Source organism: Carassius carassius, chromosome 33 (genome assembly GCF_963082965.1).
Source record: "Carassius carassius chromosome 33, fCarCar2.1, whole genome shotgun sequence".
Classification (NCBI taxonomy): Eukaryota; Metazoa; Chordata; class Actinopteri; order Cypriniformes; family Cyprinidae; genus Carassius; species Carassius carassius.
In genome coordinates, this window is record NC_081787.1 from 1138615 (window position 1) to 1166482 (window position 27868).

General features: G+C 38.9%; 1 protein-coding gene across 1 annotated transcript in view; it reads left to right on the top strand.

Annotated features, from left to right (window-relative positions):
• The window catches only part of LOC132113466 (uncharacterized), a 77006-nt gene that overhangs the window by 7995 nt on the left and 41143 nt on the right, over positions 1 to 27868 (top strand). Inside the window, exons 2-3 of the mRNA XM_059521236.1 lie at positions 12568 to 12777; positions 16807 to 16903. Of these exons, the coding sequence (XP_059377219.1) occupies positions 16858 to 16903 (46 nt within the window). The 5' untranslated portion in view covers positions 12568 to 12777; positions 16807 to 16857. The remainder of the gene's footprint in view (positions 1 to 12567; positions 12778 to 16806; positions 16904 to 27868) is intronic.

Below are 27868 nucleotides of genomic sequence, written 5' to 3' on the forward strand. Positions count from 1 at the left end.
TGCGCATACGTCAGTGGAACCAGACGATAGGCTTAAATGTTTCCCGGCTTGACTGTTATAAGCAGATGATTGGCTTTCCAGCGGGAGGGGCGGGAAAAGTGCATCCAACCGCCATCTTTGTCGTTATGGGTTTTCCTTATATAGTTGTGTTGAGGATTGAGGAAGTGGCATGTCTCTTATAAATTGTCTCTGCCTACAACGAACAGCCAGTTTGGACTACATCCAGTGACGCACGGTTGATCCAAAATAAGCGGGTGCCTGCGGTCACCCGCGGTTACCCGCGGTAACAAGTCCTCCAAAAATATTTTTAATGGTATTCGGGTTGCGGTCGGTTGGGTCATTCAAAATAAATAAATAAATTAGGCACGATATGTGAACGGCCCCTTCAGCCATGGCCAGTGTGGCCACGAAAAAGAGAAGATGCACTTTTAATAGCGAATGGACCTCAACATACTCTTGGTTAAGACCTGTAGATGGTGAAGCAGAGAGAGCTTTTTGCATTTTATGCAAAAGCAGTTTTTCTGTGGGACACGGTGGAGACTACGACGTGAAGCGACATGGTGCATGTGAGTACCACAGAAAAAAAGCACATCATCAAGAAACATGCAAATCAGTGCAATCGTTTTTCAATAAACCAAATGACCCACAGACTGACAAAGTTTCGGCAGCAGAAGTGACGAGTATTTAACATGCCGTACATCACACATATTCATATCCCGACTGCATTAACAAGTTTGCCACAGTAATTTTTCCAGATTCTGAAATAGAAAAAAAAGCCTATTTAAGTAATTAAATTAATATAAAGGGGCGATGCATTTACTACTTTTAAAAAAAGGTCAGGAAGCCGGTCGGGTACAATATTTTCTTTTTTCGTGGTCCAAGTTGCGGGCGGGTTAGTTGAAAACGTCGGTCGGGTGCGGGTTGTTTATACGTTGACCCGCGCATTACTGTCTACATCCCTCTACTTCCTGCAGGAATGACGTCATTAAAACCATTATTTGACTAACCTCCACTCACAGGAATACACAAAAAAGGGGGCGTGGTCTTGTTGCGCTTACACGGAGAAGAGGAAGAGTTGCGTTTGAAGAGTGCGTTTGTCGCCATGTTGTTGAAACGCTGTTATTTTCATCTCGGAGTCCAATCACCTTTGTTTGGGCTTCCCAGGGACACTGTACTTAGAGATTAATGGTTACAATTTATGTTTAACTCGTTTCCTGAAAATTATAATCCACATGTAAAACTATGTGCAGCACATTTTGCTGAGGACATCTTCCTCAATCTCAATCAGTTTAATGGTGGATTTGCACAAAGATTATTCTTGAAAGATGGAGCAGTTCCCTCTTTGTCTGGAGATGGCGTTGTTAAAGGACCACAACCGGTAAGTGTATTTTATTATTTAAGTTGGTGCGTTTAACAGTTTCTGTAACTTATTACACAAAGGGCAACGCTGTTTAGCTTTGTTAACTAGATGGTAGGGCTGTTCCAAAAATCGAATGAGATTTTCATGCGAATCTCGTCAGTAAAAGCGTTCTGTGATTATAAGTACATCTCCAGCACGAGCGTTCAGATCAGGATTGCCAGGTTTTCAAAACAAATCCTGCCCACTTGCTTCTCAAAAATAGTCCAAAACTAGCCCAATCACGTTTGCAGGAGGGCAGCGTGCGCTCAGCTGCTGTCGAATCACAACACAGGAACCGCTGGCCCAATCAGAACTTGTCACGTATTTCTGAAGGAGGGACTTTATAGAACAAGGAAGTCATCAGCCCGTTTTTATGACAGTGAAAACAGCGGTAAACAGATAAGTGAATTGAGTGAAAAATACTGTTTTTTTAACACGCAAAACCTGAACGCATGTTATATTGCACACTGTAAACACAATCCAAGCTTCAAAAAAACACGCAAAACGTGACCTTTAATAGGGGCCAACAAATAATATAAATTACAATTACACCTAATAATAATGATGGCAGTGAAGGACTACTGGCTTTTCTCCAGCTAATTTATGTACTATTAATTGCATGAAGTTGCTAAAGTTGTTCTACTCTTGTTGCTGTTGTAGTTGGTATGAATTAACTTTTCAAAGCAGTTTTGGAGTTTGACCTTGTGTTTTTCCTTTCATAGTTTTACAATTCTCTCTGATTGCTTTGGGCTGCTTTGCTCTGATCCTGATTCTGCTGTTCATCACTTTATGTTACATTTACAAGAAAAAGCAGGTCAAGTCAACACAAGGTCAGTGTGTTTAAATATCTAGCTCATATACTAACTGATGAAGGTTGAAATGTAGTACTATTTGTACAGTATCTTATGTGTTATATATGCTGCATAGATTTGTTTGGTTATTTTTTTAATGACGTATGACTCGCATTTACTGGGGAATATCCGATTTTTGTCTTCTTACATGGCACACGCAAATGCACATATCCGATTTATTACCACATATGAATGAGGCCTGAATCCGATCTGAGAACATCGGAATCCTTGTGTTGTTTTCCTGCTTACACGTTCACCGGTTATATCCGATCTGTGCCACATGAGAGGAAAAAAATCGGGATTGGGTCACTTGAACCATGCAGTGTAAATGGGGCCAATCTTATTCCTCAAGCATCATGACAATTGCGAACATATTAAGTGGGGGAAGTCTCCGCGTTCAGCGCAAATCCCTCCCTGCAGCTGATTCTAAGGCCAGTAACACACTGGCTGCGTGGCGTGAGCGTGGCATTTCTGCTGCTTGTCAGTTGCGTGATGGCTGCCTCGCGTTTTCTGTGTTTTCTTTACACACCAGAATCGTGCCTGAAGCGGCGATGGCGCGCTGCTGCTACTATACGTGGCATAGATGGAGGCCGCCGACAGACCAGGATCTTGTCTTCACGACAACAATATCTATACTTCATGTTGAGCATAAATATAAAGCCTACTGATAAAGGACACCATCAACAGTATTGACGGCAAAATAGACTATGTTTGACAGGTGCAATATGCCAGAGTGTCACCGGCCTAAGGTTTTCAAAAGGCATCACGCGAGTGTGAACATCACTACAACTAGGAAGAAAAACTATTGTAATTCAAACGCAGCTCCTGTCGGCATTTAAACATCCAGTACGTCGCCAGAGGCGACACCGGCAAGGAACCGAAACCCATCGGTGACAGAATGAAGAAAAAAACCTTGGGAGAAACCAGGCTCAGTTGGGGGGCCAGTTCTCCTCTGACCAGACGAAACCAGTAGTTCAATTCCAGGCTGCAGCAAAGTTAAATTGTGCAGAAAAATCATCTGTTTCCTGTGGTCTTGCCCTGGTGGTCCTTTGAGACAAGGTCTTTACAGGGGATGTGTCTCTGGGGCTCTAGTTGTCCTGGTCTCTGCTGTCTTTCGGGGATGTAGAGGTCCTTTCTTGGTGCTGATCTACCAACTGGTCTGGATACGTACTGGATCCGGGTGACTGCAGTGACCCTCTGATCTGCTTACAGACTGGATCTGGTGGCTACGTTGACCTCAGAATAAGAGAGAAACAGACTAATATTAGCATAGATGCCATTCTTCTAATGATGTAGCTAGTACATCGGGTGTTATGGGAAGTGTTCCCGGTTCTGGTTTACCTAATTAATGCAGCCTAAAAATACTTTAATGGATTTGGATATTAAAAGCATATTAGTACACACATAAATGTATGCATTTAGCATACACCTTTTTCCAAAGCGACTTACAGTGCATTCAGGATATACATTTTTACCTATCATGTGTTCCCAGGGAATTGAACCCCCAACATTGAGCTTGATAGCGCAATGCTCTACCAATTGAGCTACAGGAACATAATGTACTAATATACTCCATATAATATATATACTCCTGCTCCCATAATGTGAAACGTGCATAAAACCTTTAAATGGAAGTTTAAATAGTATTCTTTAACATTTAAATAGTATTCTTTTGACACAGAATTTTAATCAGAATCAGAAAGCACTTTATTACCAGGTATGCTTACACATACAAGGAATTGTTTTGAGCATGTATTTATAAATTTTCATATAATTTAGTATAGTGTGCATTTAACCCATCCAAAAGTACACACAGCAGTAAAAACACAAAAACCACGAGCACACACCCGGAGCAGTGGTCATCATTAATGCTGCGGCACCCGGGGAGCAGTTGGGGATTCAGTGCCTTGCTCAAGGACACCTCAGTCGTGGTATTATCAGACCGAGACTCGAACCCACAGCCATAGGGTTAGGAGTCTAACTCTCTAACCACTAGGCCACAACTTTCCCCATTGTTATTTGTAATAACAATATTTACCATAATAATTAAATTGCTAATTGTAAATGTGCAGACATGCTTGCCTTGTTTTAAAATTGAGTGAAGTGACATTCGGCCAAGTATGGTGACCCATACTCAGAATTTGTGCTCTGCATTTAACCCATCCGAAGTGCACACACACAGAGCAGTGAACACACCCACACTGTGAGCACACACCCGGAGCAGTGGGCAGCCATTTATGCTGCGGCGCCCGGGGAGCAGTTGGGGGTTCGATGCCTTGCTCAAGGGCACCTAAGTCGTGGTATTGAGGGTGGAGAGAGAACTGTACATGCACTCCCCCCACCCACAATTCCTGCCGGCCCGGGACTCGAACCCACAACCCTTCGATTGGGAGTCCAATTCTCTAACCACCAGGCCACGACTTCCCAAGTCGTGGCCTGGAATTGGAATTAGAATTAATTCCAATTCTGGGATTGGAATTAATTAACATACACATTTAACTATGAAATCGGAGGTTTAATGAACCGTTTGTGAATTTATGGCAAGGTAATTTCTATGTGCAAATTGCTCAGAATTTAATCATATATTTACAAGCGTTTTATGAATGAGATCCAATAAATCAAAGATTGGTGAATATATGACCTCACTTACTGTATTCTTTCCTGGCCTTTTTCTCAATGCGTTACATGCAGACAGTTTGATATGTGAAAAACGTTTGACCAGAATGATCTGTTATGAGAACAGTTTTGAAGGCAATAATTTAATGACTGAAATATGAGATTGTAGTTGGTCTGTTGCTTATGTCAGTGTTTTCCCGTCAGCCGCTACTGGAGGTACAGAGCTCATATACGCTGATATCTCCCATGAGAAGAGGAGTGAAAAGAAGAATACAGGTAAGAAACTCAAAGAAGTTGTTTTTACGCAATGTTGTTAACGTTAAAAATTAGTTCAGTTTGAAGTCATTTGATCTAATTTGCAAAGAGTTGAAAGTAATTTTCACCATTGGTAGTGCGATTTATTTTAAAAGTCACATACACATGATAGACAGTAGATAGATAGAAGTAATTTGTTTAGATTACATTTTCTGGTGAAACTTTTTATTTTGGACATACTTCCAAGACTAAGCATCTGTAATTCTGAAAAACAGTAAATATCCACACTGGTGCGGCAACTGACAGCCACGCATACACCTCAAAACATTAGATTAATCCGCGCTGAGAAGACGTGCCGATGCACATCTCGCATAAAGTAAAATAATTGCAATTGCATGTTTCAAACAGAAATGGCGACAAAGAGACAAAACTTACGTAATGCTGCTTTAAACATCATCAACTTTTTCGGTCTTTGGTCATAAACTAAATTTCCCTGTTGAAAAATCCTCTCCATGTCTCCACCCTGTCCCAGTCTTGCACCAGCCTCCAGGGCGCCCGTTCGGGAGTTTTCTTGGTCTGCTGTTCAATGTTTTAAAGGTTAAATGTTTTAGATGTCTTTTATTTCCTATATATGCGCGTTGATGATTAAATGCTATATCTTGAAGAATTCTCCTGTGTCTCCTCACTCCTTCCCGAGTGTAACGTGACACTCCTCTTGTAAATGAAACTTTATGTCAAATATTATGTAGAAAACTAAACTTGTAGTTGAGTTCATAGAGCAGGAGCTGCTGATGAAAATTTCAACAAAAGTTTTACTGGAGTATATGTAACGGAGGCCAGCGAGTAGTGCTGTGCAGGTAAACCTCACTCCCCAATCTCAAGAGACGCAGTCATTTAGCTTCCTTGTTAGTGCGTCTGCCTCCCATGCTGGAGACCCGGGTCCGAGGCCCACTCGTTGCGAGTGCGAGGACCCGTGTGAGAGTGGTTACATTGGTGCCGTGACCCGGATGGGAGTGAGGTTTAGGGGTGTATGTGTAACAGAGGCAAGCAAGTAGCTAGTGTTGTGTGATAAACCTCACTCCCCGATCTCAAGAGACACACTGGCGACAGACACTAGTGGCTGAAGTCATTTAGCCTCCTTGTTAGTGTTTCCCCCTCCCATGCCGGAGACCTGGGTTCAAGGTCCACTCGGAGCGAGTGCGAGGTGTGGCGGCTAGGACCCGGGAGAGAGGGGTTACATGTACTGTATAAGAAAGTGTATTGATGTTTAAAAGAAAAAAGCATTTCAAGTGCATTAAAGGGTTAGTTCAACCAAAAATTTAAATTAATTAGGTTTCGCTTTACTCACCCCCGAGGCATCCTAGGTGTATATGACGTTTGTCTTTCAGAAGAATCCAGTTGGAGTTATATTCAAAAATGTCTTTGATCCAACAAAAGCTCTATCATTGCAATCTGCGGGTGTTGCATTGCTTCAGTCTAATAGAAGTGAAATAGCCCATCCATAATAATAAAAAAAAAGTGTCTCACATGGCTCCAGGGGTTGAACAAAGGCTTCCTTTAGTGAATTGATGCATTTTTGTAAGAAAAATATCCATATTCAAAACAAAATAATCACTTGAATGTAGCTTGGGCTCACTGTTGTAAACCGAAGCTGTTTGGGGGAATGACATATGAGGTCAGGATTGCGCATTTGATATCAGTGACTAACAGCTATCCAGAATGAGTTGCTGACCTCCAGTAATGTCTCGTCTTGTCATTGTTTCTCTGCAGAATCTTTCCATGATGCTAATGTGGAATACGCCATGGTTCAGCTGCAGAAAGCTGAAGGGAAGAGGAGGAGGAGGAAGAAGGAGGAGGAGGAGGAGGTTCAGTACGACGAGGTGACGTTCACACTGAACCACTCAAACGATCAGCAGCAGCTTCAGGAGTAGTGTGTTTTCTAGGGGTGTAACAGTTCACAGAAAAAAAAAAAAAAAACGCACCGCAGTTCAAAATAAATCTGACAAGGCATCTGTAATATGGTTTGATAAAAATGTAAAAGTTTGTCTAATGTTTCTGTCAGTGGATATGCATTCTGGCTTCCCAATACATTACAACATCAGCAATGAAAAAAAAGACACAGGTTTCTATCTGTGTTTAAACTAATTTAATCCTTGCCAGTTTAAATATTTAACAGCCAGAAGACGAAAATGAGAACTCATGCATGCAGTGAGAAGATCTGTGTATGCACCTTCCCTGGGAAATCAAGCACTTATTGTTACTTATGTTTGACTTTGGGAGTTTTATGGTTTAATTTAAGCACATACATATCTCTTTGCATTTGTAAATATTTTGTCATGCTGTACGTTGATATGTGCTGAGTCCGAAATTGCTCCCTATCCACTATAAAGTGCACTATATTGGGTGTCAGCCATTTTGTAGTACTGTCCGAATTCTGAGTGAACGACTTCAGTCCCTACATTCGTCCACTACTTTTTACCCGCAATTCCTTCTGATTTCGAGTGTACAACCCATGTACACTCGCTGAAGCACTATTTCCCATAATCCAATGCAGAGAACTGGCGAGGAGAGCGGGAGCGAGTGAGTTTGAATGAGAGATGCCATTTACATCTTTATTATTTCTGTTTTAACATTTTTTTTTCATACATTATATTGAAATATGTTATGTAGGCAATAGCTCAGTGGATAATTAAAAAATGTTCTTTAAACACAGGTAAAGGTAAAGTTAGCGTATTCATTCTGATGTAAAATTAACGAATGCCTGTGGGCGCTCTACAACCATCTTATCTGAGCTTAAAACGCTGCTTGAGCGAGTGTCAAGATACTAAAAGCAATAAATACATAAAATTATGTACATGTGATAATGTGTGTTTATTTTTGTTTTCAGTATTTAATAGCATTGATAATTAGCATTGATTAATTATTGTTATGAACGTAAAAGCATTACAAAAAAAATTATTATATACCATCGATGAATCCACAAAGCTCACGCGGAGGTATGTATAATTGCAATATAAAGTAATTTTGAGTATTATTGCTATTAATATAATTTTTTTTAAATAAGGTACATGCAATATAAAAGTACATATGGCAATGTTTTTGCAACAGCTCCAAGTCTCATGTGCTTGTATACGTCACCCTCCGAATCAGTTCACTAATTTGTTCACTCCCTTCTGATATAGTGAACTCCATTTGCCATACACTAAATAGGGATTAGTGAATGAGTGAACAAGTGAGCGATTTCGGACACATCTATGGATTGTTTAGAGTGAGCCTTAACATAAAAGTCTGGGCTGAACCATGAGTTGTAGAGTAAAGACTATGAAAAGGAAACCAATCACAAGTTATTTTTTCATCAAACTACTGAGCACTTCTGTTTTTAGCACTTCTTGATTTGCGGCTGCGAAGGTATGATGGCGAGAAAAAGCTTAAATGAAAGTCACCTTTTAACCCGATAGCCACTTTGCTAATTGCACTAGCATCGGTCAAGCATGTTGGTGATCTGCAGGCCCTCTCTGTGAGCCCAGCATGCCTTGAGTTTAGGCCCAACAACTCAAAGGTCATTTTAAAACCCAGGAACGGCTATGTCCCTAAAGTGCTCTCGTCCCTATTAAGAGCACATTTCCCTCTCAGCGCTGCCTCCCTTGTTGGACAAGCAAGAGCTGGAATTACTCTGCCCAGTGAGGGCATTGAAGACCTAAATTGAGCGGTCACAGCCGTTCCGGCAATCTGACCTGCTTTTTGTCTGCTTTGTTGGCCGCAGCGACTCTCCCATTGGATAGTTGATGCTATCGCTCTATGTTACTCCTCTATGGTCCTTAAATGCCCCATAGGAGTAATAGTTCACTCCACTAGATGGAGTGAACTATCAAAGATAGTCAAAGACACAGATACCAAAGACATCTGTGAGGCGACCGGCTGGTCCTCGCCGTCGACTTTTGTCAGATTCTATAACCTGGACTTCCCGTTCTTGCATGCTCGGGCCCTCTCGGTATGATACAATGGCCTCTGTCGAGCTCCGTCATTATGCCACCTCCAGGGAGCTAGCTCTCTCTAAGCAAGTGTAGCATAAAGGTTTCAATGGCTCCAGCCCTCTCCCTTGTCCCCTGGACCCCAAAGGTGTCCAAGATAAGTCCTGTCGTTCACTACCGTGGCCAGCGCAGATGAATTTGTTCCCCATACGCAGTATGAGTGAAGTATCGAAACGGAACATACTCGGTTACGAATGTTACCTGGGTTCCCTGAGATATGGAACGAGTACTGCATTATATGCCAAGCCACGAGGCTGTGGCTTCAGTGTTTTCACTTCAGTTGAATGACCTGGAATCCTATGGCGAAATGCCTGCTTGTATTGCACGCAATAATGCTCGCCATCAGCAGAAAGAATCAAAAGGCTAGGCTCACCTGTGATGAGGAGCATGTTGTGTCGAGAGAGGAGGAAAGCTCCAAAGTTCACATTACTGCTGAGAGCAAGTACAATTTATTTGGTTCTGATGGGAAACTGGGGAAAGACCAAACCCAGACTGCATAAAGAAGTCAGTGAAAAGTGGAGGAGGAAATGTCATTGTTTGGGGAATGTTTGGGCCTCTTATACAGATACATAACAGGTGAATGGAGATATTCATCAGAACACTGAACACAGAAGTCTCCATCACACTGAAAAACAAGTAAAGCAGTTCCTTGAAGCTGAAAACACTGAAATAATGAAATGGCTGGTCCAGATTCATGATATAATCCTTATTTAAAATCTTTTATTGAAAACCTCAAAGTTATGGCTAAGAAACTCAATACAACTATGGAAGAGACTTGAAGAAGAGTGGACCATGATCACACCAGTGCAATGTAAGAGACCTTTGGCCGCAGATGTCACTCAAAGCAAGCGCCTCTACACTTCCTAATTTCTGACAGCTGTAACCATCCAAAATTTCACTTGCAATCTTCTTTCATGCTGCAGTGGTCACTGTTCACTCATTTGTTTTCCAAGGTTTTTGTTGAAATGCCTTGGCTATTTTGTCAAACATGTTAGAGTAACAGTGGTATACCTACAGCTAATATTCTTTCAATTTTTGATAGGTGAAGATTAACAATATTTCAGGAAAAAAAGTATTTATAGATTGTTCTCTAATTTTGAACTCAACTGTATAAATGCAGTTTTAATTTCTCCATGAAAAAGGAAAGAGTGAAGACGCATCTGTAACCCTGCATGCTAGTAGTGCACTGTACTGTGATTTCTATCTATGTATCAATTTGTACGAGAGGATACACTGCAATGGACCAGTCGAAGTCCTAGGTTCGCTACAGGGGGGCAAAAATGTTGGTAAACCACATTAACAAATCAGACAGACTAGGAAAATGACTTGCAGTTGTCTTCTTTTACTTTGAAAAATAACAAATTGCATTGAATGAAAATATGAAATGGACTGACAATAAAATGAAACAACTGGCATAACAAAAATTAAATTATCTCTCTCATTTTTTTTTTAGAAAAGTAAGTTTTGAGCTCCTTTGTAGTTATTTGATTTAAATATTTGTATCATACTATATTTGTTTCCTTTAATAGGTAACTTTTTGATATGTTTCATTCTTATTAATTGATTTATTTTTCTGTTTTTCCTAACCTTTTTCTAGGATTTTTTTTTTAAGCTTTCCTTATTGGTTACTGGTTAGAACCTGATCCTCAACAAAACAATCAAAAAAAAGAAAACAAAAATCATTCCAAGAAAATAAACAGATGTTCTCAGTTCTCAGTCCATAAAATAAGTGTTAATGTGGTAAAAAAAAAAGGACACCTATCCTTTGAATCCACTAGGAATGGATGAATTCCACTTGTGATAATGGATAAGTCATTGATCACTTGATGAGTTACTTATTTTTTTCCTTCTAGTTTTCTCTTTCAGGGTTCTGTACCTGGGTGGCTCGCCATCTCAGGATCACAGATTAACTCAGTCTCAGGAAGAAAAAAAACTGAGCGTCACAACATCAGACAATTTAAATGACTTTTAATATCAATCTTTTTCATACATAAACTCAAACTGGTTGAAAAGAAATACTATTTGAGCACTTTTGTCACTTAATACATATGAAATCAGTTACATAAATGATAATCGTCTGCTGATTAGCATTTTTTAAGCTTTTCAGAAATACCAAATAAGATTTATACATGTTACAACATCCTACAACACATTATTTATACATATCAGACAAGGATGATTGTTATATTTGCCTTTTAATCATGTTGATGATGCTCACAATCTGCAAAGCGCATGCTCTCTCTCTCTCTGCGACTATGTGTCTCGTATTAATGATTTCACACACAGTGTGATTATTTAATTTTTTACAGTTTTTAATTATTTTATAGTTTACAACAATCAGAACAACTTTTAAATATAATGAATTTCAACAAGACCACTTATATATTAGTTTTGCATTTTTTAACACTATCGGGTAGGTTTATGGTTTGGGTTTGGTGTAGAGTATATGTACGATATATGTGTATACGATAGAGCATTAACTTTTAGTGACAGTCCCCGGATATTTGAATTCTGAACTGCCACAATGTGTACCAGAAGCAACATAATAAAAACAGATCACGAATTGAACCAGTGTTTTAGCACCACTCAGTTCACATTCCTCTTTGAAACTGCAGCAAAACATGCATTAAGGTACATAAAAACGGTGTTGCACAAAAAGTGCACATAGGTACGTATTTTTTTTTATGAGACCAGGTTGGGATCTGACAAATACACAACCCAGTTTTAGTAGCTGAACACATAATGATTTGCAATAACAATGTCAAGATTTGTTGTGTCACTTTAATTGTTCAATCTTGATAAAGTTTGATTCCTTTTAGTTTCTCTCATTTGACCCCCAGCAAATAAATAAAAACAACTATAGTCCATGTGACATCAGAGGGTCAGTTAGAATTTGTTGAAGCATCGAAAATTTATTTTGGTCCAAAAATAACAAAAAATATGACTTTATTCGGCATTGTCTTCTTTTCCGTGTCTGTTGTGAGAGAGTTCAAAACAAAACAGTTTGTGATATCCGGTTCACGAACGAATCATTCGATGTAACCGGATCTTCTTGAACCAGTTCACCAAATCGAACTGAATCGTTTTAAGCGGTTCGCGTCTCCAATATGCATTAATCCACAAATGACTTAAGCTGTTAACTTGTTTAATGTGTCTGACACTCCCTTTGAGTTCAAACAAACCAATATCCCGGAGTAATTCATTTACTCAAACAGTACACTGACTGAACTGCTGTGAAGAGAGAACTGAAGATGATCACCGAGCCGTAAAGTAAATCTTTGTTAGTAAGCAATGGTTTTTATTCTCACCACCGACAAATTTTCCTTGTGGTTGTACAAATACAGGAAAGTGCATGTCTGTGTTAGTTATTTTTGTGTTCTTGAGCAAGACCTTTAACCTCAAACTCCTCCACTAGTGATCTGAACTTCCTCTTCTCTGACAGAAACTGTGCAGTATTTGAATCACTATATTGTGAGTGTCAGTCGCTCTTCTGTCAGAGTGAGAAGTGACTGTGTGACTGAAGCAGCGTCACACTCTTCTGCTGGGATTGAGCTCTTCTGGAAACTAGACTTTAGAGAAATGATGCTGATCTTTGGACTGATGCTGCTGCTGCAAACTGCTGCATGTGAGTCACTTTCACATCAAACTCATCTGATCATGCTGAATCAATCAGATCAATCTCTGATGAATGTAATATTACATTAAGAGTCTGCAGGGATCTAGCAGGAGATCTTCTTGACTGAGTGGGTAAGTGGATTTTATAATATTTTAGTGTTTACATCAAAGTAGAGAGACTGTTTAAGACCCGTGTAATTAAAATGATAGTTTTTTATATTCTTTATGTAGTCTCTTTAGTCCCGTTTCAGTGGATAGTTGTGCATGTGCATTTCTTGCTGATGTAAAGCATTTCTCAAAGATGCTGCATCCCAAGTCTACTTATACTACTCCCTAAAGTATCTACATTATTTAGAGTGTGCAGGAGAATAGTAGACGATGTTGGGGACAAACAAGTTCATCACAATTGTGTCTTTAACAAAGACTTGCATGCATCCTGTCACCGTTTTAGCCGTACTGTATATAAATATACGCGGGGTCAGTCACAATGCCCATGTATGTAGTCTTTGCACTTGACTGTTTGTCTACTTGCAAGACATATTTCCTGAATTTGGCCAAAGTGTTCAAGTTGTCCAATGACACACACTTTCAGTGCTGCAAAAAAATTAAGATTTTAAAGAGCTTTACTCAACACATTTTGTAGCTACATATAATACTTAGCACTTTAAAATAAACCTCAAAGTGTCTGTTCTGTAGTCCCTATGAAGGATTGTGGTGCTTCTAAGTAAATTATAAAAAGAAGTTGCTAACATTTACTCATATCCACCTCTGTACCAATAAAATGTGCAACACTTTACATTTTACACAAATTATATGTGAGATCAAATTAAATGAACTTACACTGCAAAGTTTTTCTTGACATCTGGCTCATGAGCTCTTGACCGTGATGAATCATTCTCACCTGTGAAAGTTTATCACATTTCTTCTGGGGTTTAAATCTCTGCGGTTTTTACAACCAGAGGCTGTGCATCTTTGTAAACTTGCAGATTTTACTTTAAACATCTGTTCCAAGATGGCAGATGCATAGACGTATCTGAAACAGTCGGATCTACATCTACATATTAGGTTCCTTATGAAATGTTACTGTGTGTTCATGCCGCCACCGCAGAGAGCGTCAAAGTGGCCAGAAGTCATTCATTTTCAATGTGAGCCAGCCTCAAGCAGCCGTGCGGCACGACTTGGCCATTGAGAGCGTCGAGGAGAGTTGAAATAAGGGCAACTTTATTATAATGAGCTATGATGCGGTTCGGTGGGAACCAATCAGAACATAGAAGTCCACTGCTTGAGAGGATTCCAGAGCACACAGCTCAGACCACATTAGTTCTCAAGCACAATAGAGGACAGGTTGATTATTGCTTTGGCGGGTTTGCAAAAATCTATGATATGTCCCTGTTTGCATACAGGGACATAAAAAATAAAATAAAAATGATACGTGGACCAAGGTGTCTGAGATATTTCATGTTCCTGGTGAGTAGCTGATGTGCAGTATCATTAAAGAAATAATAATCTAATGATATAATAAATTATAGTACAGTAGTCCCAGTTTACTTACAAATTTCCCTGATTATACTTACATTAAGTAATGTTTATACTTGATTATTTTCACTAAAGTAACATTTGCAATGCAGGACTTTTAATTGCATCAAAGTATTTTTACAGTGCTTTATGAGGTAAAGGATCTTAATACTTCGTCCACAACAATATTTAGTTAGGTTAACTTACAGTATAACGTAACCCTCATTGTGGTTAGTCTGTAACAAGCTTGTTTGCTTTGTGGCCACTTAAAATAGAAGATGAGCTTTCGATCTACGTCGGAGCATCTCAGAGCGCTCACAAATCTTTCTGCAGCGTTGTGAGCAGGGCGGCCAGAGCTAATTTTTACGCTCTTGGTGGCGGCGGTGTGAACACAAAGCTACAGTGTTGTTGAAGATGAATCATAATGAGGATAACATGAAAAAAAAAATTCATCAGGTTGATATTGATTAATAACCACTCAAACCCCCTCTATATTACCATCCGTCTTTTGTATCTGCCATGTTTGTAGTTTTTTAAACACTTTCTATTTGTGATTGTAGTTCTAATCGAATCCTCATCCAAATACTTTGTGGCAGTATTAGCCATTAGAGTTGGACAGATCTGCACTTTGAGTGTAAGTTTTATGTTTGTAAATCTTCCACTGTAGTTTTTAGTGTAAGATGATGGACAGGTCTGAGCCAGGGCAGGGCGTTTATATTATTATTGTGTTTATATTTTTAATGCATTATTTTTTTCCGTAATATAAAATTAACGCATTAAATCAGCAGCCCTAGTTGCAATAGTCAAGTCAAGTCACCTTTATTTATATAGCGCTTTAAACAAAATACATTGCGTCAAAGCAACTGAACAACATTCATTAGGAAAACAGTGTCAATAATGCAAAATGATAGTTAAAGGCAGTTCATCATTGGATTCAGTTATGTCATCTCTGTTCAGTTAAAAAGTGTCTGTGCATTTATTTGCAATCAAGTCAACGATATCGCTGTAGATGTAGTGACCCCAACTAAGCAAGACAGAGGCGACAGCGGCAAGGAACCGAAACTCCATCGGTGACAGAATGGAGAAAAAAACCTTGGGAGAAACCAGGCTCAGTTGGGGGCCAGTTCTCCTCTGACCAGATGAAACCAGTAGTTCAATTCCAGACTGCAGCAAAGTCAGATTGTGCAGAAGAATCATCTGTTTCCTGTGGTCTTGTCCTGGTGCTCCTTTGAGACAAGGTCTTTACAGGGGATCTGTATCTGGGGCTCTAGTTGTCCTGGTCTCCGCTGTCTTTCAGGGATGTAGAGGTCCTTTCTAGGTGCTGATCCACCATCTGTTCTGGATACGTACTGGATCCGGGTGACTGCAGTGACCCTCTGATCTGGACACAGACTGGATCTGGTGGCTACGGTGACCTCGGAATAAGAGAGAAACAGACAAATATTAGCGTAGATGCCATTCTTCTAATGATGTAGCAAGTACATAGGGTGTTATGGGAAGTGTTCCCGGTTCCGGTTTACCTAATTAATGCAGCCTAAAAATCCTTTAACGGATTTGGATATTAAAAGCATATTAGTATATTATGTGTAAGCCAGGTTAAAGAGATGGGTCTTTAATCTAGATTTAAACTGCAAGAGTGTGTCTGCCTCCCGAACAATGTTAGGTAGGTTATTCCAGAGTTTAGGCACCAAATAGGAAAAGGATTATTACATTAAGAGTCTGCAGTGATCTACTCATAGTCTATACAGTAGAGACTCACACTGGACTGACACATGAGGAAACCTCTGACCGCTTCATAGAGGAAAGAGGAAGTTTCCTCATATGGAGGAAGACACATGCTGTTAGTTCACATCACAACTCATCTAAAACAAGCCAAACTAAGAGAAAGAAGGAACCATTTTCAAGCACATTTTCTAAAAAAATCTTGTTTTAGAAGCTAAAAGTGAGAAGGATTTGTTTCTAAATTATTTAAAATGAGTAATTATCATAAACCCTTTACAGATTCTCCTTTAAATCCACTGAAACAGTATCTTTAGTTCACTGATGGGATGCTGTAGACATGTTTATTAGAGTAAAGCAGAATCAGGTCTATATGTGGTGTTTCCAGCAGACTGTGTGTGATGATGTTTGACTCGGATCCATCAGTTGATGTGTGAATGAAGAGAGGATTGTGAGCTTCAATCTTCTGTCTGCTGCAGCTGAGACTCATGGGACATTGAGTTTATAGCTGCTCAGAGCTGCTCATGTAGAGAGCGACACCTGCAGGAGGAAACTACAACTACAGCTGCTTTCATTTCACTCACAACATCACGCTTAAAATGAGCTTCATCTGATTTATCTGAACTTAACTGCTAATTAAAGACACATTACAGATGCTTTTCAGTTACCATCAACTAATTATTCATTAATAGTTAAAAGAATTTAAGGATTAATTATTAATTCGTTAATAAATAATACTATTTCAGTGTATTTGATAGTTGGTTCACTCCTCTAAGCCTGCAAATAATCTATATTCTGAACACAGACGATCTGAAGCAGCGTCACACTCTTCTGCTGGAAACTGGACTTTAGAGAAATGATGCTGATCTTTGGACTGATGCTGCTGCTGCAAACTGCTGCATGTGAGTCACTTTCACATCAAACTCATCTCAAATAAAATAATTTGAGTTGTAATACTACATTAGACTAGCTGATATTTCAATGTAAAAAAGACGTTCTAAATTAGTTGAATCTGTCCAGTAATATGATTATGTTCAGTATTGTGTTAATTCTATCAGTATTAAGTCAGGAGACACACACATGACATTGTTCTTCAAGAGAAAAGAGTTCAGCATTAGATGAGCGTTACTGAGATGAACTGAGATCAGATCAAGAGTCTGAAATCTTACTTCTGTTCTACTTTAATTCCTTCAGTGTTTGTGTAATATATGATTAATTTTTAATTATTTGTGTGTGTGTGTGTGTGTGTGTGTGTGTGTGTGTGTGTGTGTGTGTGTGTGTGTGTGTGTGTGTGTGTGTGTGTGTGTGTGTGTGTGTGTGTGTTGTTCTTCAGGTCTGGAGGTAAACTGCAGTTTTGGTCAATCTGATCCCTGTTACGCAGCTCTGGGACACAAACTCAATCTGCTGATGGAGCGGGACGCTAGTAAATATGACCTGCAGTTAAAAAAGAGAATAAACAACAACACAGCAGATGATCGAGTTTGTAGAGTAAAGAATGACATTATGAGGATGAGTGAATGTGATCTTTATAAAAACAGACCTGAAGTGACAGTCATTAATGGGACTGTGATAATAAAGCGTGTGATCAGAGCAGATTCTGGGAATTACAGATTAACACTCGTTCGCTCAGACGGCACAGAAACATCTAGAGATCTTCAAGTGATTGTTGAAGGTACAGAAACTCTCTCATCAGAAAAAATATTGTGCTGCACAAATGTTTCAAACACTAATCGGAAATGTGTCTTGAGCAGCAAATCAGTATATTAGAATGATCATGTGACACTGAAACTACAGCTGCGCATCACAGAAATAAATTACAGTTTATAATATATAGAATAGAAAAAAACTTTATTTGTAATAATATTTTGCAATATTACTGTTTTTACTTTAATTTTATTAAATAAATGCTGTCGGTGGGCAGAAGCGACTTGTTTCAAAAATGTTGTCGGTACTTTAACAATTCTATTAATGCTTTATTTTATGATATTATATGATATTACATGATATTATATGATATTATAATGATTATTAAATGCTTTCTATTTTTACAGGACAATAGTATATTTTACTGTGATAAAATATACTGCTCAAAAAAATAAAGGGAACACTTAAACACACAATGTAACCCACAAGTGTTCCCTCTATTTTTATCATTTTTTGAGCAGATATCAGTTTGCTCAGCATTGATTGATTGATTGATTGATTGATTGATTGATTGATTGATGTTTTCAGTGTGTTCAGTGTCTGTGGTGTTTGTTCTGGTCTGGTGTCTTCAGCTGATGGTTCTGTTCGGTCTGTTAGGAGCTTTTCACATCTACATGAGACACACGTCAGGTGAGAGACATTTATCATCATCATTATAGATTTGACATGGAAATATTAAGAGTCTGAAGATGATGATGATGATGATGATGATGTGATGCTTTTAGGAAAGAAAGAGGAAGATGAGAAAATGAGAATGAGAAGATTTAGAGAGAGACATGAACACACAGCAGAAGATTCATGAGAGCAGCAGCAGATCTTCACATCTGTGAGAAATGACTTCAGAATCAGTCAAGCTTTACCTGTCAACAACAGGAGATCTTACGGAATAAAGCCAGAAGACATTTTCTGCAATTTTAGTTAAGAATTTCTTCATCATTTTAATGTTTATTTTATTAATTTGTCTCTACTCTTTGAATGAACGAGCAGTATTTTTGTCATTATATTAAACTCCTTCTGTCCCTTTCTGTCACTTTCTGAAATCCACACTGTGTTAACCAGTGTTGGGGGTAATGCATTACAAGTAACGCGAGTTACGTAATCAGATTACTTTTTTCAAGTAACTAGTAAATTAACGCATTACTTTTTAATTTACAAGAAAATATCTGAGTTACTTTTTCAAAAAAGTAACGCCAGTTACTTTGTATTCCCATTTTTTGACTGACAAGCCTCCTGTTCCCATATTGGGAGAAATCGGAAGTATGGAGGCGTTGTGTGCGCTGTGTGAACATATTACTGTAGTTCTAGACTAAATGTGAATGTGCATTAATTCATCCCACTCACAAAAAAACAAAAAACAAAACAGATTTAGTATTCATCAAAATTAATCAAAACAGTGAAATGCAAACTCAGAATATGACGCAAACCTGAAATAACTAAATATATTAAATAACACAAATGTATCTATTCCCATTTTATTAACAGTGTCTTTGCTGCTGACCTTTAATGATCCAGTTCAACCATACTAATAATTAAAAAATGACTTTAGATAAACTAACAATTGTGCTTCATTGTTTTTTTTTATTGCTGAAGAGTGTTGAACCTTCTTCTCCTGTGTTCTACTGTACAGACGTGAATTTACTTTTCCTTCAGCCTGAGGTTTATTCATTACACTTTTTGGTGTGAAAGGGCTTTTACATTTGCTATAAATAGAACTTCTTATATTAAAAACAATCAAGCCCTGCTCATATTTAAAAAGTAACGTGAAAGTAACGCAAAAGTAAATGTAACACATTACTTTCCATAAAAAGTAACTAAGTAACGTATTTAGTTACTTTTTTAGGGAGTAACGCAATATTGTAAGGCATTACTTTTAAAAGTAACTTTCCCCAACACTGTGGTAACTTCGCACGCTAGTACTCTGCGTTCCTTCTAAAATCCTATATGGCGAGGGCTTCGCGTGGTGGCTTCGTGCCTTTTCTTGAGTTGGTAAAAGCCCCATTCATCTTGGGCGCCACTCCATTTATGTATCCTCGGATACTTATCTAAACAGTGTGTTGCTACTAGGGATCTGTTGAGACAGCTCCTTCAGCAAGCTTATGCGGTAGCCCCTGTGAGACAGGCAAGATCTTGTATAATACTGGGTTCTTAGCCATATCCCTTTAAAGGAATCCTTCCTGACTCAAAGCCTTTAGCTCTACCCTGGGCCAAGGCCCTAATAAATAAAAACTGGGTATGTAGCTTAGGTCTTTTGGCCATAAGGGATAATGTCATGGACAGCTGTCTAAACGTCCCAGGGGCAACTCCCATGGAAATGGTAGAGCTGGTACTTAGTGTTTGCCATGATTCTGGCCTGAACTCCCCTCAGCATGGCGGCATGGGTATTCTGTTCCCCATAGCGATCCCTAGAGGACGCAGTTCGAAGTTCCCTTAAAAGGGAACGTCTCAGGTTACGAATGTAACCATGGTTCCCTGAGTAGGGAACGAGACACTGCGTCCTCTAGCTCCCTGCCATGCTTCGGACGCAAGCTTCAGACGAAGAAGTGAATGACGTGTTCTCTTGGCGCATATTTATCGCACCGGTAGTGATATCAGAGGCTGTCGCCGGCCAACTCGTTGGTGTTTTTCAATGTATGCTTCAGACACGGGTCACGAAGAGGTGTTCCCCATAGCACCTCCTAGAGGACGCAGTGTTTCGTTCCCTATTCAGGGAACCATGGTTACATTCTTAACCTGAGACGTTTTTGTTGATTTCTCTTCATATGTGGTTTCTGTTTAGATGTTTAATCCGAAAAAAAAAAAACTCTTCCTCTTGATCCGTGTCTCAGTTTTGGGGTGTCTGGTGTTTTGTTATCCATGATTTTAAAATTCTTCTTCATGTGTTGTTTTTTAAATGGCTTTAACAATTTTAGCCACATTTGTGCATTTTCTTAAGATATTTGTAGAATATTGATGAACCATCATAGAATATTGATAAACATATTTTTTTTAAAGAGTTGTTAATGAAATCAGTGTTGAATTTAAGCTTAATTTTGTTAAAGAATAAAATAAAAATTAAATTATTTGACATTAATCTGTTTTCTTAGTCAAACAGCTCATGCTCATTAAATTTTTAAGGGGTTTAATAAAGTCATGACAGAACAGTGCTAACAGAAAGCACACATTTTGCAAAAATGACATACTAATCCAGACAAATCAAATTATTTTTAGAAAATGAATTTAGCTGTAATTACTGTTTCCTCATGGAGATGTCACTCTTAAAAAAGAAAGTGCATTTTGTCTTTAACATTATAATGGGGTGTCTGGCTGAAGACAAGCTGGACCTCCACAATTTCTAGCTGCGGGTGTGGCTTTTGGACGGTGTTATTCCTGCTTCCTGTTTGCCATGCTGCTGATTTGTGATCGTAGTTCCGTGTAGCTTTCTCTTTTTTTTTAAGAATCTCTATCTTTCTATCAGCCTCTTTTGTTTAAAGTGGTAAAATATAACTTTAAAATATAATCATATTTCTAATATTATCTATCAATCTAATATGATTAATTTGATCATTTGCTTTTATTCTAAATCTTCAAGTACAGCGTAGGAGCAGCTTATTTAATGTTAGTCTCAGCTTTAGACATCACGTCCATGGATCATTGGCTAAACGTCTGATAGATATGGGACAGAAAAGTGGAAACACTGTAGGAGTGTCAAAGTCGTCATCAGATTGGTTGAAATACAGGATTTCCATGAGACGTGTGTCCCGTTCTTATACGTTCCACAAAAGGAAACAAACACTAGGAAACTGCTCAGAAATGCCAGACAGAACTAAACAAGACTTCGCAATCATTGAGAGTCGATGCACAGTATATATAGAGGAGTGGTAATAGGGAACACCTGGTGGTGATTAGCCCTAAGCATGGGATTCTTGGGAATGGAGGTGGAAATGGGAATGGAAACCAAATACAATAGTCCTGAGTGGAGTGCCCTCTATTGGGGTTCATGGGAAATTTCATTTAAACAGGATTAGATTGCATCTTTTTAATTGGAATTAATATTTGAAATCTGTTCTTTCTTATAAGAGTAGGCTATAATAATAATAAAAAAATTTTTTTGAAAACAATATATAATGTTGTGTAATCCCTAATACTATAGACACAGACAGTTTGAAAGTTAATAATTACTTTATAGTTGTTTTAGAGTCTTACAATTAATGCTGTACAGTTAATCTGAGTCTTGCATTAGTGTGAGTGTTGACAGCTATCATGGGAGAGGCTTGATGCAGCACAGGAGATGCTGATAACATGACCTTGGCCCTTAAGAATCTTTAATTACAGTTTTTCTGAATTGCTAAAACAAATTTCTTGAAACCATCACTTATTTTCTTAAAATCTTAGACAAATCCAAACCTTCAAACTAAATTCACAGAACCCCTGACTCTTCTGGCAAACCAAAATAATCGCTTCAAAACCATTTCACCTTCACTCAAAATCAAACATAGCTTTCAAATCACACATTAGTCAGTTATGTACACACGACAGATCATTCTATAGACACTCCATTAAAAAATGGGGAACACACTGTCCAGTGCATGTAGTTACAAAAAACTTTTGTAAATATTTAACAATACTGTTACACACACACACATGACTGTCAGTTTATGTGCATATCACAGGAATTTTCAAAAAAATTAATACAAGACATAGTCGATGAACAGACGATGAACATTATTAACAGCAATTATTATGTGATTGCATAGTAAGTAGCAATATTTGTTAGTTCTGTATATTGTTTCAGGTTTAGCATCATCTGAGGTCCTCTGAGGGGGTGACATCATCTCTTCTCAGGTGTTCTGGATCCAGAATGAAGCTTTTGTAAATCCTGCAAAACAGAGAAACAAATAGAGACATCATTAGCATAGCTGCTGTTCCAACAAAGTAAAAATAATTTGTTTAACCCAAGCTAAAAAATAAGAATGCGCATTTGATCAGATACAACTGCAATCACAAATTATGAGAGGCATTATTCAAATGCTTGGTGAAAGAGATGTGTTTTTAATCTAGATTTAAACAGAAAGAGTGTGTCTGAACCCCGAACATTATCAGGAAGGCTATTCCAGAGTTTGGGAGCCAAATGTGAAAAAGCTCTACCTCCTTTAGTGGACTTTGCTATCCTAGGAACCACCGAAAGTCCAGCGTTTTGTGACCTTAGGGAGCATGATGGGTTGTAGCGTGGTATAAGGCTAGTTAGGTACGCAGGAGCTAAACAATTTAGAGCCTTATAGGTAAGTAATGATCATTTGTAACTGATATGGAACTTGATAAGTAGCCAGTGCAGAGACTGTAAAATTGGGGTAATATGATCATATTTTCTTGACCTGGTAAGGACACTACTCTAGCTGCTGCATTTTGGACGACCTGTAGTTGTTTATTGAAGATGCAGGACAACTACCAAGAAGTGCATTACAATAGTCCAGTCTAGAGGTTATAAATTCATGAACTAGCTTTTCTTCATCAGAAACAGGTAACAAATTTAGGAGTTTGGCAATGTTTCTAAGATGGAAGAATGCTGTTTTTGTAACATGGGAAATATGATTTTAAAAAGACAAATTGCTCTTTAATGTAACACCCAGATTTTTGACTAGAGGAAGTAACAGTACATCCGTCTAATTGCAAACTGTAGTCTACTAGATTCTGTGTACTGTTTTTGGTCCAATAACTAATATCTCTGTATCCGAATTTAATAGGAGCAAATTATTGGTCATCTAATCTTTTACATTTTTAACACACTCTGTTGCTTAGATAATTTAGAAGTTTCATTTGGTCTAGTTGATATATATCATCGAGTGTAACAGTATAACAGTGGAGTATCATCAACATAACAGTGGAAACTAATCCCGTATTTTCTAATAATATTACCAAGGGGCAAAATGTATATTGAAAATAGAAGACGACCTAGGACAGATCCCTGTGGCACTCCATATACTACTGGTGATAAATGAGATGACTCCCCATTTAAATAAACAAAATGGTAGCGATCGGACAGGTAGGATCTAAACCATTTTAGAGCCTGCCCTTGAATACCTGTATAGTTTTGTAACCGATCTATGAGTATGTCATGATCTATGGTGTTGAACGCAGCACTAAGATCAAGTCAAACAAGCAACGAAATGCAGCCTTGATCTGACGCAAGAAGCAAGTAATTTGTAATTTAATCAAGTGCAGTTTCTGTGCTATGGTGGGGCCTGAAACCTGACTGAAATTCTTCATAACAATATTTTTTTTTTGCAGTAAGGTGCTCAATTAAGCAGTCTAAAATGTTAGACATAAATGAAAGATTTGAAATGGGCCTATAATTTGCCAGTTCACTAGGATCTAGTTTTGGTTTCTTAATAAGAGGCTTGATAACCGCCAGCTTGAATGGTTTTGGGACGTGACCTAAAGATAACGACGAGTTAATGATATTGAGAAGCGGTTCTTCGGCTACAGGTAACAGCTCTTTTAGTAATTTAGTGGGTACAGGATCTAATAAACATGATGTTGGTTTAGATACAGTGATAAGTTTATTTAGCTCTTCCTGTCCTATAGTTGTAAAGCACTGCAGTTTATCTTTGGGTGCAATGGATGAAACTGAAGTGTTAGATGCTTTAGAATCTACATTCGCTTTTGTATTTCAAATGTTATCTATTTTATCAGTGAAGAAATTCATAAAGTCATTACTATTAAACGTTGATGGAATATTAGAATCAGGTGGCATCTGGTTATTTGTTAATCTAGCTAATGTACTAAATAAAAACCCTGGATTGTTTTGCTTATTCTTGGCCCTGGAAGTTTTTAGAGCCTGTCTATATCTGGACATACTGTTTTTCCACGCAATTGTAAAAACCTCCAAGTTAGTTTTTCTCCATTTGCACTCAAGACTATGAGTGAGTTTCTTTCTTGAGAGAGTGAGTATTATTGTTATACCATGGTTACATCACAGAATAAATAACACGCAAGATGATCCAGTTTGTAAAGAATGACAAAATGAGGATGATGCAATGCGACCTTTAAAATAATAGACCTGAAGTGACAGTCATTAATGGGACTGTGATAATAAAGCGTGTGATCAGAGCAGATTCTGGGAATTACACATTATCACTCTCTCACTCAGACGGCACAGAAACATCTAGAGATCTTCAAGTGATTGTTGAAGGTACAGAAACTCTCTCATCAGACTCATTCCAGTCTCATGTTCTCCAAAGATCTCACTCTCATGCAGATGAATCAGTTGAATCTCTGGGAAGGTTTTTATTCCTGTAGCATACAGTAAACACACTACAGACTCCAGTAATAGTTTGAGTAGTGTGGAAGATCAAGATTCTCCTGTGTTTGTCATGTGACTGTCATGTGCCCCTCCCTCCAGCTCCTATTGGCTCAGTGGAAGTGTCAATCATCTGCTCCTCCAGTGTGGTGATGAGGGTGTCCTGCTCCTCTGAGGGGGATCAGCTCCTCTACAGCTGGACTCTGAATGGAGGTCCACTGATGGATGGAAACAGCAGCATTGATCTGGATGACACAGACATCAGAATGTGGTATGAGTTTAACAAACACTACTGGAAACATGAAGAATGGGTTTGTTTTGTGTCTAACTGTTGTTGTTCAGTTTGTCCAGTGTCTGTGGTTTTTGTTCTGGTCTGGTGTCTTCACCTGATGGTTCTGTTCGGTCTGTTAGGAGCTTTTCACATCTACATGAGACACACGTCAGGTGAGAGACATTCATCATCATCATTATAGATCTGACATGGAAATATTAAGATTGTGAAGATGATGATGATGATCATGATGTTTTTAGGAAAGAAAGAGGAAGATGGGAAAGTGAGAATGAGAAGATTTAGAGAGAGACATGAACACACAGCAGAAGATTCATGAGAGCAGCAGCAGATCTTCACATCTGTGAGAAATGACTTCAGAATCAGTTCAGCTTTCACCTGCTGAATAAAACCAGGAGACAGAAGAAGCTTTCGTTGTTTATTTCTTGTACACTTTTTTGTATCAGTTTTATTCATATATTTTTATTTTGTATTCAGTCTTTATGCTTTGAATGACTAGGAGTATTTTATTACATTAAATTAAACTCTTTCTGTTCATCCTTGATCAAACTCTTTTATTTCTCTGAATCAGATCTGTCAGATTGTGAACTCATTCTAAGTTTATTTCCACGTTTCTGTTCTTGCTCCTTTAATTTATTCTGGCTGATTTCTCTTCATTTATTATTTCTGTTTAGAGGTTTAATTTGTCTGAAGCTCTTGATTTGTTTCCCAGTTTTAGCAGTCTTGATTTTTGAATGTTTATAAACTTTTTAATTTTTTTAATTTGTAAATGGAGTCAGTTTTGGAAACAATGCTTTGAAATGAAACTATAATTTCAGTCAACAGTCACAAACATATTGAATCTTTACTTTTTTAAAGTCAATTAACATTTTAAGTAACAGAAAGCAGACAATGAATTAAACATTCAACATGTAAATTAATTTTAATAATAACTCCTGTTTCCCCGAGCAGATGGCGCTAAAAACAAACAAGGGTGTAACATTATTAGACTTGCATTATCTTACATTATAGAATTACATTATTCTTGTAGTAATACTTTGACGTCAGTCGCACTTCCTCAGCTTTCTCATGAATCTGAGGTTTGAGGAATCACGATTACTGATGATCACCGTATCAGAGCAGATCTGTCACGCTGCAGTAAGAACCACTGACAGTAAGAAGTAAGTTATCAGAAGATATGTCATATGTGGATGTCACCGGGTGACTAATCCGAGCGGAACTTTTTTTTCCGGGTGGAACTGGAGTGTGGGAAATATTTCCGCCCGGACTAATTTAAGTGAAACACGAGTTCTGTTCCGGTTGGCCCAAGGCGGGGAAATTATCCCAGATACACGTCAGGTGTGGGAAGAGGACGTGTCGGATACCGATTGGAGGATCGGGAAGGAAGCAGAGATATAAAAGGAGCTGGTTTATGAACAGGAACGGGTAGTTTTAGTTCCGCTGTTGTTCCACACGATACGGAAGTGGCTGGTGTGGTGTGGATGTTGTGATTTACGGGCTGCAACAGAGAATCCAAGGAAAGTGGATATTGGAAGTGCGAAGTTAAGTGCTCAACCTTTTTGTATGTTGTGTTTACATCTTATTGTGGATTGGGGGATGGAGCGATCCTATGTTTGGAAGGCCCCTGGGTGAAGGAGATCATTGAATTCGTATTGGGAGAGGACAACACTGTGTACTGGCTTGTGAAGACTTTATGAACATTCCTTGTATATTGTGGAGAGTGGATGACGGATGTGGAGGGAGACTAACTGCCTTTAAGAAAGAGTTCCGACTGCATATTTCCCCATAGCAGTGGGTAATCCCCCCCCCCTCTCTTGTGTTGATCTAATAATCCTCAGTGCTCGTGTGTTTACTCAGTGTTGATAGTCGTGCCTTGTGTTGGAGATCGCTGGGAAAGACGGAGAGACTCCGGTGTACGATATATACGCCTGCCGTGGTCTGCCCCCTGCCTTCGTCCATCTGACACGCCCCTCCAGGACTCTGAGCCCGAAACGGGAATACACCACGGATCTTCCTTCACTGAGTGTGTGGAGTGCGGTGAGTGCTGCTATATTGAAGTGTACACACGAGAAGAATTGTAGTGCCTTTGTGGTGTGTGGTGTTTGTCCGTGGCTATGTCCCCGGTCGTAGGAAGAGATCTGATGGAGAGGAGCAGTGTATTAGTGGCGACCACAGTCTTTACCTTAAGTAAGCTGGAGCTTGGACGTGTTGGAGGCACCTCTGGAGGCGGTTGGATGACGTCGCCCACGCAGCGATTTCTGTAAGCTTGTTAATCAAAGCCTTACTCTTGCATCCACGTGACGTTGTGTCATTTGCCTTGTCAGCAACTACCGGCCTTGTGCGTGACGTCTGTGCTGTCTCTTCGACGAGGGAAGCGAAGGAAAACAGCTGACTTTCCCCGTGTGACCTCCTGCCAAGCTGGGCAGGAAGCCCAGTATTGTTTGCAGTCTCACCTGTAAGGCCCACCAGCCGTCAGTCATCGACCAAACCCGTATCTGCTTGGAATACCGACCTGAATATCTTCAGTGGTGAGTAGCCAGTTAACAGCCCAGCCCTGTGAATACTCACCTGTGTATTGAACTCTGTACTTACGTGAGA